This window comes from Eublepharis macularius, chromosome 5 (genome assembly GCF_028583425.1).
Source record: "Eublepharis macularius isolate TG4126 chromosome 5, MPM_Emac_v1.0, whole genome shotgun sequence".
Taxonomy (NCBI): Eukaryota; Metazoa; Chordata; class Lepidosauria; order Squamata; family Eublepharidae; genus Eublepharis; species Eublepharis macularius.
Genome location: NC_072794.1, coordinates 21497760 through 21512796, shown reverse-complemented (window position 1 = coordinate 21512796; position 15037 = coordinate 21497760). Strand labels below are relative to the sequence as shown.

General features: G+C 45.8%; 1 protein-coding gene across 2 annotated transcripts in view; it reads left to right on the top strand.

The window, feature by feature from the left end:
* The first annotated feature begins 3009 nt into the window (after nucleotides 1-3009).
* The window catches only part of PDE4DIP (phosphodiesterase 4D interacting protein), an 81676-nt gene continuing 69648 nt past the window's right edge, over nucleotides 3010-15037 (top strand). Inside the window, exons 1-6 of one of the 2 annotated variants that reach the window (XM_054981805.1) lie at nucleotides 3010-4227; nucleotides 8188-8307; nucleotides 9063-9182; nucleotides 9428-9520; nucleotides 10864-11082; nucleotides 11502-11660. In XM_054981805.1, coding sequence (XP_054837780.1) covers nucleotides 3172-4227; nucleotides 8188-8307; nucleotides 9063-9182; nucleotides 9428-9520; nucleotides 10864-11082; nucleotides 11502-11660 — 1767 coding nt within the window. In that variant the 5' untranslated portion in view covers nucleotides 3010-3171. The remainder of the gene's footprint in view (nucleotides 4228-8187; nucleotides 8308-9062; nucleotides 9183-9427; nucleotides 9521-10863; nucleotides 11083-11501; nucleotides 11661-15037) is intronic. The other variant, XM_054981806.1, reaches the window with a different exon arrangement.

The window sequence follows — 15037 nt, the reverse complement described above, 5'->3', positions numbered from 1 at the left end:
AGGAAGATAAGCTGTGTGTATGCAAGAAAATATTTTTAAACAATATGTTCATTTTAAAAGGCATCCTGTTAAACAGAGCTTCTACCTGAAATGCTGAAGAGTTACTGTTAGAGTTATGCATGACTTCACTCCTTGAGATGTGGTTGATTAGGGCTGCCAGAATAACCGGTGGGGGCGGGGAATTCCCTGCTCCCAGCGCTGTCTCCCTGCTGCCACTGACCTGAATGGGCCCAGGAGCAAAAAACTCCCAGGCCAGCATGCATCAGGTGTGCTCCTACCTATTCTGGTGACATCACTTCCTTAAATGATGTCATCATGCCCGGCAGCGGGCATGTTCCTACGCTTCAGAGGGGTGTGATGATGTCACTTCCAGAAGTGACATCATCGTGCCCTGCCGGGAACACATGCACAAGAGAAGATCCAAACAGTAAGTGCCAGATTCCCCCCACCCTTGGCTGGGTGGGGTAGGGGGGCCTGGCAACCCTATGGACCTCTTGTGGCAGCCATTTTGTGGTTGTGCTCTCATTGAATGACAGAATTCCAAAGGTAGTTCAAAAAGGCTGAGGACCACTGCCTTAGTGCAAGAAGTTCAGAGAAGGGTAATCTGATTCAGACTCTCCAGAGCTGAGCTTGCATAAATTCTGTATCAGTCTTTTTGATGTGTGTCATTTTGAGCCTTGCTACTGTAAGGTAATTTCTCCTTTTTTGTTCGTCAGTTGTCATTTTTGGGGGGAAGATGGCATCCCTATGGTTGGCCAGCTGTCACAGCCTCGTTGCGTCAGTGTTTGAAATAATACTGACCAGGCCCAACTGCTTGCACAGAAAGCAGTCATACCACATGTCCACTATGCCGTATATCTAATATATGAGGCACAGAACTAGTTCCCAGCTGTAGTGGCAGTAACTGGGCTGTTGTCTTCTCTGCAGGAGGATTGAGGAGCTGGTCTGGCAACTAAATGACAAGGAGAAACTCCTCACGCTGCTGTCCAGAGAGAAACAGAACCTGCTGCACCGTTTGGATACAATCCTGGAAATGGAAGTGCAGGTAATAATAATGCTGAGTGCTCCCTATATATTCCCCTTCATGTACAAACTGATTGCTGCCAGCAAAATATAGCAATGGATTCCTTGGCCTCAAAGTAAGTGGGACATTGAACGTCTATGACTGAACCTGCTTTTCTCCAATAAGCAATGCTTGGGCAAAGAGGAGCTTCAGAGGGCAATTTATATTGAGAAAATGGTGCGACACAGCAGTCCCAGTACTACATATTTATTTTTTTAGTGCTATGATACCACTCCCCACTTTTGGACTATTTTATGAATGTCCTTTTAATTTAAATGTGTTTGCGGTTCTGGTTCCAGTTCCCTGCCCGGCAGTTAGTCTCCTGCTGTGTAAGTATCTGCCCACTCTGCGAAACAGGGTGGTGGACTACAGTGTATCTTGCAGCCCTAGATTTCTTGCTGCATCCCATCCAGCCTTGCTTGAACAGAACAGTCAGCAAGGTCCAATATCCCTTCAGGAGGAGCCATTCCTCCTTCATGGCAGCAGGTACATGATGCCTCCACCCTGAAGATGACAAACTGATTTAAGGATATATCCACCTAGATCCATCACCAGGGATAGAATATACAACCCTCTCCTTGTAGACTGCCACCCACAGTTCCCTCAGGGAGCAATCCTAAACAGATCTACTCAGAAGTAAGTTCCAAGTTATTCAGTCCCAGGAAAGAATTGTTAAGATTGCAACCTCAGTCTAGCAAATCTGAGGTATGTGTTTGTTACCTTTCCTTATAATCCTTAGAAACCAACTAGATTTCCAGGGTATGAGCTTTTGAGAGTAAAAATGCCCAAGCTTTGGCTCTCAAAAGCTCATACTCTGGAAATTTAGTTGGTCTCAACTGGACTTGAATCTGGCTCATCTACTGCAGACCAACACGGCTACCCAGCTGAAACTATTGCCTTGTAATTGTGACTTAGCTCACTTAGTTGAGCCATTTGAATTTATTAGATCATTCCTTAAATCAGGTAAGTATCTATGCCTTGTTCAATGCAGCTCTGTGCTTGGGTATTGCTGTAGTCTGAAGAGGACAGGTGACATTTTCAAGTGTTGGCTATAATGCCAAGAGGATAAGAGCTTCTAGTTTAGAAGTGCAGGCCAGACTGGCAGATATCAGGACCTGTGATGAGTCTGTGAAATGGTGCTTCTAAAGGGAATTGGAAATCGGAGTATCATTATTATACCCTAGAGTGGTCTATATCTTTTGCATTCTGTTGCATTCCTTGCGGGTGTGACACTCTTAGCTTTCATCGAGTCCAGTGGCACTTTTAGAGACCAACAACATATTCAGGGTATGAGCTTTTGAGCGTCAGAGATCCCTTGTTCAGATACATATCTAAAGAAGGATGCTTTGTCTCTCAAACGCTTATACACTGGAAATCTTGTTGGTCTCTAAGGTGTCACTGGACTAAAACCCTGCTGTTCTACTGCAGACCAGCACCGCTACCTAAACTATCTTTTAGGAACAGCTTTCTGTTCCTCATTCAGTAATTTGTGTTGGCATTTTGCTTTCTTTCTCCTAGGAGGGAAAAAAACTTAATTGTGTGATTTGGGGAAGTCTCCAATTTCCTTTATTGACCTGTTTCCCATTCAAATAACTTTAAAAAGCTGTACTGTCAACCCGTGCCAGAAATTAGGCAGCCAGGGTTTACACTCAAGTAAACCCTTGAGTAAGATGCTTCTAAAGAAGCTTCCCCTCCACTTTCTGTGACAGGGCAGCCAAAGGGGAAAGGAGTCCTGTTGGGGATTCAGGTGGGCAGCAAGATTGAGTCCAATGACACAAGCTTTTGGGAGTAAAAGCTTTTAAGAATCAAAGCTCGCTATGAAGAAGGGAACTTTGATTCTCGAAAGCGCATACCCTGAAAAATCTTGTTGGTCTCTCAGGCGCCACTGGACTCAAACCCAGCTGGTGAGGGCTGCCGGGCTCTCTCTCAGGGGCCAGGGCGGCTCCTTTGTGAGGAAACTCCGTTTCTGAGGCGGGTCTGCGCAGGCGGGAGGCGGCGGCCGGCGCCATCTTGAAATCTGAGCCACAATCCCGGCGCCTCAGCCGGGGGAAGCCGGTCTTTGTGAGGGAGACCGGCCCGACCGGGGCCGGCGGGCCGGCGTGGGGAGGATGCGGGAGAGCTGCCGCATCTGCGGGCGGGAGCTGTGCGGCACCCAGCGGCGCTGGCTCTTCCACCCGGCGTCCAAGCTGAGCCTGCAGGTGCTGCTCTCGCACGTCCTGGGCCAGGAGGTGTCCCGCGACGGGCGGGCCGAGTTCGCCTGCAGCAAGTGCGCCTTCATGCTGGAGCGCATCTACCGCTACGACACGGTGGTGGCCCGCATCGAGGCGCTGTCGCTGGAGCGGCTGCACAAGCTGCTGCTGGAGAAGGAGCGCCTCAAGGCCTGCCTGGCCGGCCTCTACCGCAAGCACAACGGCGAGGGCGGCGGCGAGGAAGAAGCAGCCGCCCGGGGCAGCCCGCCCGAGGCCAGCTACGCCGCCCTGCTCCAGGAAGACTTCGCCTACTCGGGCTTTGAGTGCTGGGCCGGCCCCGAGGAGCGCGGCGGCGGGGACGCCCATGCTTGCCACCCGGCGGAAGGCGGCCGCCCCAGGCGGTGCCGTGGCTGCGCGGCGCTGCGGGTGGCCGACGCCGACTACGAGGCCATTTGCAGGATCCCCCGGAAAGTGGCCCGCAGCGTTTCTTGCGGGCCTGCCTCGGCCCGCTGGTCGCCCAGCCTCGCCCCCGAAGACAAGGCGCCTCTGGACGCGGACAGCCCCGGCGGGGAAGGGACGCCCGGCTCCTCCTCGGTGGAGTCTTTGGACCCGGCGCTGCTGCTGGCGGCGGCCGCTAGCCCTTCGCCGCAGAGGGACGAGGAGGCGGACTCCGAGCCCCGGCGGGGCGGCGGCAAGGGGGACTCCTGCTGCGGAAGCCGCTTGGACCTCGCCCTGAGCCTGGTCAGGACTTTCGACTGCAAGCCGGTGCGCAGCCCCCGGGGGAGCAGGCTGCCGGTCCCCGTCAGATCGAGCCCCCTTGGCCAGGACGCCGCAGACCGAAGCGCCTTCTCCGCCTTGCTGAGGACGCCGGGGAAGCCCCATGCCGCATCTCCCTTCGCCTCCCCCTCGGAAATGTCCGAGCTTCAGGAGCTGTGGGAAAGCCTTTGCGAGGATTACATGCCGCTTCGAGTGAAGGTAGAGGAGCGCCTAGGGCCGCCTCTGCCTCCAGAATGGCTCGATGCCTCCTTTCGAGTGGAAGTTTTAAGTGGACAGCCGTGTTGGTCTGCAGTAGAACAGCAGGACCTTAAAACCCAACGAGGGTGGAAGCTTTCAAGAGTCAAAGCACCATTCTTCAGATACCTGAAAAAGGGAGGTATCTGAAGAAGAGCTTACAGGCTGAAAATCTTGTTAGTCTCTGAAGCGCCATTGGATTCAAATCCTGCCGTTCTGTTGCAGATCAGCAAAGCTACCCACGTAATACTATTCCTCTAGGGTTATCTTTCTGAAAACTGTGATCTCTGTAACTTAGATAACTAATATATCTAAGCTAATATGTAGCTTATTTTTGCACTAATCAAGCTGCATTGTAGCTTTACACCCTCCTTTCCTACACCCCTCCCACCTAATCACTGCATTATACCTGACAACCTTCCTTGGAACTCCCCTTCCACCTTCTGGCTGGAATATAAAGGTTCAGGGATCTCTCCATTCCTACTCATATCTGACAAGGGCAGATCTGACTTTCAAAAGCTTATACCCTCAAATCTTGTTGGTCTCTAAGGAGCTCCTGGACTCATATCCCACTTTTCTATGCCTCTCCTCCCTTCATATCAAGCAAATAACCTTTTGTGCTGCTATCACCTACAACTTATTGGGGTATGGTTAAAGCCGATGTTAATTTGCTACAAACATTGCTGCGGATTGTGTTTCTTTTTGCCTTCTGTAGTTGGAAAGCTGGGCGGATTCTCATTTTTATGAATGAGATCCCACCCAAGGCTACAATGGCGCCCTGTGGAATATTCTGCAGGATATCAATTATTCTCTGTGACTGGCTTATCTCTTGATCTTTTCAGCAGTTGATGACTTAGTGGTAGTTGTTATTCCTTACTAGAAGCAGTTAACCCACAGAGTGCACTGTGATTGGTGTTCCAAATATCAATGTGTAGTTTTGTATTTCATCATGGATTTCACTAGGTTTTGAAAACTCAGTAAGGTGCAATTACCCTGTCACATTTAATGAAGAGTGCTGCTGTCTGCTTTAATTAAGAAATATCCACGTCAGCCTAATTGCATAGAGATTAGTTAGGGTAAGTGTAATCCAATATTCTTCTACTCTAAAGGAATAAGATGTTTTGTCTGTTGCTGTAGCAACCACAGTACCAGTGAGTAAAGATGATGGAATTTTTTGTTGAGTTGGTTTGACTGATTTCCTCACCACCCACAACACGTGCACCCACTTCTTTGAGAAAACTAAAAAGTACGCAGTAGAGAACAAAGAAGTTTCAAATTCAAAGCTGAGCCTTGCAATCCATTTGTAGCTGGGGATTACATTAAGAAGACTTCAAAAATCTGATTTAGTTTAGTCTTGGATCCAGTTTACATAAGCATACTGTGAAACAGTTGGCTTCTTTCTAGCCTTATTTGCACATTACTTGTGTGCTTCTCATAATTCTAGATGGGTTGCCATAATAGACTGTAGCAGCAGAATAAAACAAGAGTCCAGAGACTTGGGTAGCATAGTGGTTAGAGTGGCAGACTAGAACCTGGGACAGGTGGGTATGAATTCTGTGGAAGCTTGCTGGGTGTCTCTGGGCCCATCTCAGTCTCAGTCTAGCCTACCTCATAAGATTGTGAGGATAAAATAGAGGAAGGGAGAACAATGAGAAAAGCAAATTTGAGTCTTAACAAAATTTATTCCAACATAAGCTTTCATGAGTTAGTGCTCACTTCATCAGATGTATCCATTAGTCCAACTTCTGTACTCAACAGAAAGGGCTCCACCTCTTGTGGCAGCCATTTTGTGATGGCACTCACAACCCCCTACCAAAATTCCAAAGGTTGCCTCAGACTCAACCCTTGATCTACAGTGTTCGATGTCCACTACTAGCCAGTAATCTCTGAAACGGTTTCTGTTTTCTGAATTTTAGGAGTACTAGCAAAGATCTGTTACCAGAGTCTATATTCCAGCCCTGGAGACTGTACACTATATTTTTCTTGTCATTTGTACTCTCTTCTTCCCACCCCTTTCCATGGCAACAAATTACTGTCTTTAGCCAAAATAAATGCTTTTACTGCTGAATTTTGTCAAAGAAAGCAGTCCTGATTCTGAAACTGTTCATTTCAAAAAGAGGAAATCCATAAATGTGAAACCCGAGTAAATTTGGTAGTGTTTGTTTGGCACCACTTTGCCTTCTGTAGGCAGTTACCTTGCCTGAGGATGACAACATAGGAGATGGTTTGAAAGTAATCTTTCTCTCCCCACCCCTCAGTAAACATCATTCTGGTTTATACACATGTCCTCTTGAATTAATTGTGGAGGCGCTTCACATTCATTCTGTGTGCTGCCTCTTATTGTGCCAGAGCTGCACTTTCGAGTAGCTTAATATACCATCTTTCCACCCAGTGAAAGGCCTCAGGCGGATTTCTGCAGCATAGCTGTGCAGCTGAGATTCATGGCACAAGTACTGCTTTAGTAATGATTGGCATTGTTTGTTTCTGTTTCCATTTACACCATTGCTAGGAAGGACACAAACCATGAGATCTAATGGCAAGAAAAAAGAGAAAGGGGGCGAGCCAAATAGTGACGTATTGATATTAATTCTCTGTTACATTGTAACTTGCATAGGGTAACTTGGAGTCAGAGAGGTGCAACGGGAGCCACTCCTCAATGCTGTCTTTTCAGATTTAATTTGATTTTCAAATAGCAACACAAGAGCTTCCTGGGCCTGATTCAAAATGGTAGTTTGGGCTCTAGTCAAATCATGATGAACTTTGTTTCAAATGCACCCAGTTATAGTGAGGCCTTTTTTTTTTCTTGCCTACTGTGTGACGTCTCTGCTGCAGACTTTCTCCAGAAAATATTTGGGGAGGCTGCAGCACAAAGCAGTTCTGTGCAGTATGCAGGAGAGAACAGGTCACTGTTGAGCCACGTCTTGGTCACAGAAATAGAATGTAAACGCACTCACTGATGAGACCAGAGTTGAAGATTCATGGAGGTTGGTGTAAGAAGCTAGGGTTGAACTTCAAAAGAGCATTTGAGTCCTCTGCAGCTCCTGTTTAAAAGTACAATTGTTGATGTTTGGAGTAGTGGTTCGCCTTCATTGTTTAGCAGTTTCTTAACCCAAGTAATCTGTGAGCCTACCACAATGCAGAAAGCCTTGTCAAACTGCACCTGTGCCATCTGTTCTAATACAGGGTAATTTGTACCTCACAAAACAAGAGAGGTGTGTGTCAGCACAGCGCTGTTGCTGCTTTAGTAGTGCTGATACCTATACAATGACTCCACTAGGCTGGTGTCTAGATCATGAAGAAGCTCAGTTGTACAGCGGAATGTCGTGTTGTAGAGTTTCAAGTGGTAGAGCACATAACACCATTCTCTGCTCTTTCATGTCTTGTTAGGGGAATTGCCATGTCGGGATGGTTGTCTTGCCTCTTTAAGACTTCTACAGAGGATTGTGGAGGCAGCAGCTTTGGGGTATAGTGGCAGCAAACAACAAACCAAACACTTCTCTCCTGTGCTTCCTTGGTTGGTTTGAAGGAGTTGGTGACAAAGAGAACTTCTGCCTACTCAAATTTAATTTGAATAAACATCAAGGAGAAGAGTAGACTGCCCTCTTGGGAGGCTGAGAAGGCATGGGGGGAGAGAGAGAGATGATGAAGGTGAATTTTCATAGAACAGAGAAACTTGAAATTTTTCAATTTTTTTTGAAAGCCAGAGAAGTAGCTAAGTAGCAAATGTCAAAGAGTACTGCTAGGAGACAGGAATGTGTGTAATGAATGGGTAGCTTGGAAGTAGTTGGTCGTAGTATTAGTCCCCTGCTATGAGCTGTGAACATTAATTTACCAGATTTCTCTCCTGCTAGACAGTACTCTCTGGACAGATAACACAAATGAAGTATTAATCACAGCACGTCTTGCTTTCTCCTGTTTCTTCAGAATTCATGGGAAGAGCAGCAACAACTCACTTGGTGTGATTCTTCAGTGGGCAAGCAAGCGTCTGAATTAAATAATGCTGAATTGCTGGAAAAAATCCACCACTTTGATGCTAATAATAAGGTACATTTTTTTTAATGACAGGATGCTGCTTTAAATGAGTTTTGGGGAAGTATGTGTAAAACCAGCACGTGATGAGTCAGTAGGATTGCGTCCACTTGTGCCATCCTTGGGGCCTGTCTCATGGCAGTAATGTTTATCATATCCCCTTACAACAACTTGCATAGAATCTGATTCACGTTGGTCTGACAAGGTGCAGTCTTACCTTCTCCATTTGTTCCATTTGACTGCTGGAATAGCGCTTTACCTCCTCTTGGTCATAGGTACAGTCTTCTAAGTAACTTCGACATTGATGGGAGGTGCCATCTTCGACTCCCAGACCAACTCTGCCTTGTTAGAGGGCAGCAAAATTCTGTCCTAGCTCTTATAAGAGCATGGTGATGTCATGTCAGAGCCATTCTTTTCTCCTTTTATATTTCCTTCCTTCTTGTCCTGTTCTTTAATTAGGGCACCTGGAATTTTCAGGTTGCATGCCAGTTTTGCAGACGAGGGAGAAAACTATTTTCCCTCTGCCCAAGTTCATCCTTGCCTTTCCTGTTAAATTCTTTCAAGACCCCCCCCCCTCCCAAGCCCTGGGAAGTAAACTGTTCATCAATGCAATAGACATTTGAAGGTTTTAAAGCAGGGATGAGTGTTGATTAATTCAGTGACAGGTTAAGTTTGTATTGCCACTAGAAAGTCAAAATGAGATGAGTGACACAAATTTCTTAGTTCAAAATTATTTTCCTCTGACTGAATTGATGCTTTTATTTGTTCAGTTGCTGCAAGAGAAGTTGAATGAGATGGATTTTGAATTGAAGTCTGTGCAGCAAACATCCCAGAGACAAGATCACAAAATCCAGAATTTGAACGAAACTTTGAAAAGCAAAGAAACGGAGGTTTGCAATATTGCTATATCCTTGCAAAGTAAATTCTGATGGAGACTGAGCTATCCTGGGTGGTACGTTAAACATACCTCCAGAGAGAGTAGAGATGTTCAGATGATAGTGACCTGCAAAAGCAGAGCTAGTTAACCTTTTTGCTTTTCATATGTCTGTGAAGTGTCACCTCAAACAGGCAAGAGATAGTCTTTGTCAGTTGCTTCTGGTCAGTTTGCTGATCTCTTAATTGTTCGATCCTGTAGTCTGAAGAATTGTACCGTGTAATTGAAGGGCAGAACGAGACAATAACCAAACTACAAGATATGCTACATAGAAGCCAGCTTGGACAGTTACAGGTATGGGTCTCTTTCCCCCCACCATTCGCATCTTTTTTTCCTACCCTTCCTGATCCCAAAAGTTCAAAGCTTTTGTTGCTCAGAGTATTGCAAGACAATTCATTCTAAAAATATGATAAACAGCACAAGAAAATGGTCATTAGATTCTGAAAACATTAAATCCCCTCTTGGTGACAGTTAGTACATATTAAAAGTTCTTGCTGGGCTTCTGTGAGACGCTAAGATTCTGGCTATCCTTGAAAAAAGAGTTCAGGGGCATCTCTGGAGACTGGCTTCCCCTCTTGGCATTGAGTTTTGCCTACCGCAGCATCCAAGTCTCCCAGTGATTGCCCTCAGCAGTTTAAATTCAGAGTGGCAGGTTGTTGGAAGATATTACAAATGCTGGAATGCCTTCCCCAAGCAGTTGTCTGGTTCTTCTCTGAGGTGCATGCCACGGCCATGCAAAATGGGTTTGGAGAAAGCAAGCAATTAGCAGTGAAGAAGCAACAATGTAATTGCTTAGCCCTTTTCTTATTCTGCCCTTTTCCTCAGCAACCCTCTCCCCTTACCCACTAACGCGTAACTAGCAGGAAAGAAGAAGTCTGTCAGAAGGGTTGAGTACCCCCTCACGCACTTTGCATATTTGTCAGCAAATATTGTGTTAGGAATCCTGTTTGCTGCAGAATTCTGCCCTCAGGGTGTATGACTGCAGTTTAGCCATGAATGTATAGACTTATCCTAGTGAAGAGGAGACCTGGCTGAGGAAGGAGGCAATCCCTTCCCCTTATGCCTCCCCCCAATTGCTGACTATCTTCCCCTCTGCTTTGAATACGTTCACCAGACAGATGCTGATATGGCACAGCCGTCTATGTTGGTGTTTGGATTTAGCATGATTCAGACATGGCATGAGTTCTAATACTGTGTCTATCTTTGTTAATCATGTCCCCATTCAATCAGGGACTAGGTGAGCAGCAGTACTGGTGTGTGTGGGGGGGGGTCACCATAAAAAGGACTGGGGAAGGCAATGGCAAACCACCCTGTAAAAAGTCTGCCAAGAAAACGTCGTGATGCAACGTCCCCCCATGGGTCAGTAATGACTCGGTGCTTGCACAGGGGGACTACCTTTACCTTTTATTCCATATATTAGCCTGTCGAGAATAGTTGAATTCTTGGACCTATATTTCTTGATGGATAGGTCACTGTTAGTTTGATCCATTGAGTCACCTAAGAGAATGGGAATGGTCCATGGGGCCCTATGACCACACCTGTTTTTTAAAAGCTGGCTATATGAAAACTTGTCAGCTTTTCATTGACCAGTAAATTCACAGTCTTAATGTGTTCCTGTTCCGTGTGTTTCTTGCTAGGTCTCGGAGAGTTCTTCCCCATCGCAGCAGAAGCAGCAAATGGCTGTCCTTGAAATGCAGAACTCCCTTTTCCTCACTCAGTTGGAAGTGCAGCAGACAAAGAGAGCCGAGCAGCGAAAGGATCGCCAGTTGGCCGAGGAGAGGAAAGTCAACCAGCTTCAACAGACGTGGCTGCAAGAGGAGCAGCAGCAGAAGGAAGCAGCGTGGAAGCACAATTGGGTACGGTGTTAACTTGGCTTCTGCTTCATTGTCTATGCAAATGGAAATATCTGAGCCTTGAAGAAATTCAGAGGGTTTTGCTAAATAGTAATGAGTCCAGTATCACCTTTAAGCCTAACCAACTTTATTGTAGCATAAGCTTTCGAGAGCCGCAGCTCCTTTCGTCAGAGGGTTTTGCTGTGCATCATGCTCAGATGCTGGATGCCTTCAGTGTTTATGGATTGCATTGGAAGGACCAGAAAATGAGTGGATTTTGGGAGGGCAGGGGGTGCTACCGCCACCACACACACATATTATGCACATGTACGAGTGGTGATAATGCGATGAAGCATGCCAGAGTTGGCTTTGGTTTTGTTTTTTGATGGTTTCCGGTATTCTCCTGGGAACCCAGGCCTGACCAGCTCCTGTTGTTTTTGCAGGAGTTGCGGGCTGCTCTTCAGCAATTGCAAGCAGAACTGCAGAACGAGAACTGGCAGCTCTTGACTCTGGAGAGGGAGAAATGCACATCGACCAAGAGACAAGAGCAGAAAATCAAGCAATTGAACCACGCCCTGGCTTATAAAGAACAGCTTGTGCAGGTGGGAAATGGGCGTTCAAGCTCTGGTTAGTGTCTGAAGCCTCCCCCAGTGTCACCTGCATCCTCTTGTTGCGAGGGGACTTTAAAAAATCTGGAGCAGTTGTCATGGTGGCTAGCATTGGGATGGGAAGGGCAGTCACTCTGGGGTTGCAAGAAACAGTACCGGCTAAACCTGGACAGTGGAGTATCTCTTCGTTCTAGCAGTGTCTGTTTGAGGGACCTGTTCTGGGGCTGGAAAGCAAATAACTGGTCCTCTCGCTTTCCTGTTTACAGAAGCAGTGCTGTCTGTCGTTCTGCAGCATTTTATCTTAGACGTAAAATTCATTTACAGACATGCAAACATTCATTTACAAATACGTATAACTATGACACCTTAAAAAAAACACTAGTGCAATAAACTAAAAGTGCATCTCTGGAAAGTTATAAAGCTCTGGAGGCCCTCCTAAATACTTTAATGTTGAGAGGCCAGAACTAAGAAGGATCCCTTAAGTCTTAATTTTGTGACTTAAAAGAACTTTGAGCCTACCACTCAAACTGACCTTAATGGTGAGGGGAAATAGAGCGTATGTCTGTCCTTGTGGTGTTTATGGCTGAACTCTGTTTGCAAGGGATTGTTATAGTGTAGGCTGACTTCATTCACACAAATCCTTTTGTCTGTAATGATGTGAAGCAGGCGGAGGGGAGTCATAATTTTGGGGGACATTTTTTGAAACGAAACTTAGTTTTATTTTTCAGAATTAGTGACCTGCTTTTTAAAGTACTTTTTAAAATTACATGGCTACAGCCAGCTACTTTGCTGCAGAGTTTCTAGCTTCAGTGTAGCTGTGTTGCTGCTGTGCTTGTCTGAATTGCCAACATCTAGCTGATGTTAGAAAGCACTTTCAAATGTTGGCACACAGATCATTGTGGGTGTTTCGATCCTTGATCCAAATTAGGGCACTGTCAAGCATATTCCCTGCAGCTTTTTATTCCCTTTGGTCATAAATTCTTTCACCTTCTGCATCAAGAGAAACTAAGGAGTGTTTGAAAATACATAACATTAAGGAACATACAAACGCAAGTGAGGTTTGAGCATCTTTTTTCAGTTCATGCAACCTTCACGTTTTCCAAAGTCCATAAAACTCATAGGAAACTTCAGAATCAAGCTGTGTGTTCTATTCATACGTTAAAAGGGTATATTATTTACCAAGGGAGTGAGATATAAATAAACGTGGGTTCAGATTTCTCTACAGTGACAACGCTGGCAGATGCTTCTGTGCATGTTTATTCAGAAGCAAAGCTCAGTGAAATTTTCCAGGGGCAGAATGGAACTTTCCTGCTTCTCCCTGCCCACTCCAGCACATTGATCTCTGCAAAACACAGGGATAGGGGAACCTAAGGAGGGACATGAGGAGGGGGGGGGTCTGTAATGGGAGGGGGGGAATCAATGGACATTGCCAGTTTAGACTGGATTCGACCCATTTTGTTTAGTAGGACTCACTCATTCTCTCCCAGTTCAGTATGCATTGGACTGCGGCTTTCCTGTGTGTAAAGTTATACTAATATATAAATTGATTGCAGCTCATTAATTACATTATGGGTTGGTTTATTATTATTATTACATATACAAGTTTCTTTTGATTCCCCATGACAGTGCTAAATATAAAACCTATATTTACCACAAGACTCTTGTCCTTAGTTTTCAACTGTAATTTTTCCCAAGTAGGGAGAGAGAGAGAGAGAGGTTTATTTTATTCAGCCATAGGCCATTACAAGTCACAAACAAAACAGAAACCCAAGTAGGGAAAAAAACCAAGACATACTTAAGTATCTTGGGGTGCTGCAGCTTGCAGCTCGATCTCTAACACTGGTTCAATTTTATGGTGATTTTTTAAAAAAGTGAGGCATACATACTTTTCATACTGTTTTGTTGGGTACATTTATTTTAAATGCTGATATGCATTATGCATATTTCACGTGCTGGATGTAATAATTAGTTCTGGCTTGATGAGTATTATAATATATTTAATTCCTACCTACCCACCTCCCAATATTTTCAAAACTTAAATCTCTAGCTCATGATTTTTAGCTCAGCCTTCCTCTCAAGAGCTCTGGGAGGTATACATAGTTCTCACCACCTTCACTTGTGTGTTAGGCTAAGGTGCGAGGCAGGGACTGGCCCAGAGTCCACCCACTGAGCTTCAGGGCTGAGAGGAGATTTGAACCTGGAGGGTGTGTGTCTTTGCCCACCATTCTAACCAGTATACCAGACTGTCTTTGATCTCTGTTCCTTTAGGAGGCATGCAGTAGACTTCTGGATAACCCTCAAGGCTCGCCTGCTGTAGGCTGAGGTAGAGCCCTTTGCAGTGATTGGTCATGATTAGAGTAGAAGGAGTGTCCAAATCTGGATTTTTTTCTGGGCTCAATTTAAGGTTTTGGCTTATCACATACAAAGCCCTTCATGGCCTTGGGCCCTAATGTCTACAGGACTGTGTCTCTCCTTAAGTTCACGCATTCTCTGTGGTGGCCTGCGTCTTATGAAATGTGTTATCCAATGAGGAGGTCTCCTTGTGAGTTGGTGGAATTAGCGTGCAAGGAGAGGCAGCAGAGGACAGGTAATTTAGTGAAATCTCCACCTATGTATACGAGGACTGTCCCTGCTAGAGAACTTTTTCAATAAACAGACAGATGTTTCAATCCAAAAGGGTTTTTTAAATTGAAAATAATAAAGATCAACAGCACACAGAAACATACACAACAAACGCTCGGAGCTAACTAGAAAGCAGTGGTGAAAATTGGACAGTTTGAGGGATTGGGTGATTGTTACCATCCAGAAGAGGGTGACCGGGAGCAAGGGTGTTGAGCAACCGACATGTCAATGCAGAAGAGCTTGGATGGAGGTCCAAGGGTGGATGCTGGATCCGGAGGGGAGGTCCAGTTATACTGTGGAATGTACCCTGGGGCAGGATTGCATCCTCTGCCCCCAAAACAATAACTTAATGGTTGTCCCAGGGGTGGGACAAAGGACTAGAAAGCTGTCTCCAAGGCGAGACAATGAATTAGTGAGCTGTCTTCAGGGTGAGACAATAAACTGGGAAGGTTTGATAAAGTCTTCCCGGGGCAGAACTGAAGTTATCAACAATGACTGATGACCTGCAATATATGTGTGGGTAAGGCTATCAGAGCCCTGAATCGCCTGAGAATAGGAGAGTGGATAAGGGAAGATCAGTGGAGTGTGTTACAGTGATTAATTCAGGAACTCTGGAAAGACCCTATTGGCTTAGGAACTTTGCACATCTCTGGGAAGTGGGGGCTGAAAGCTGGCTTCGCCTAACATCTCACATGCCAGCAACGTTCCATCTCCAAGCTGGAATCTGGCTTCCGTATTTCTGCCTGCTT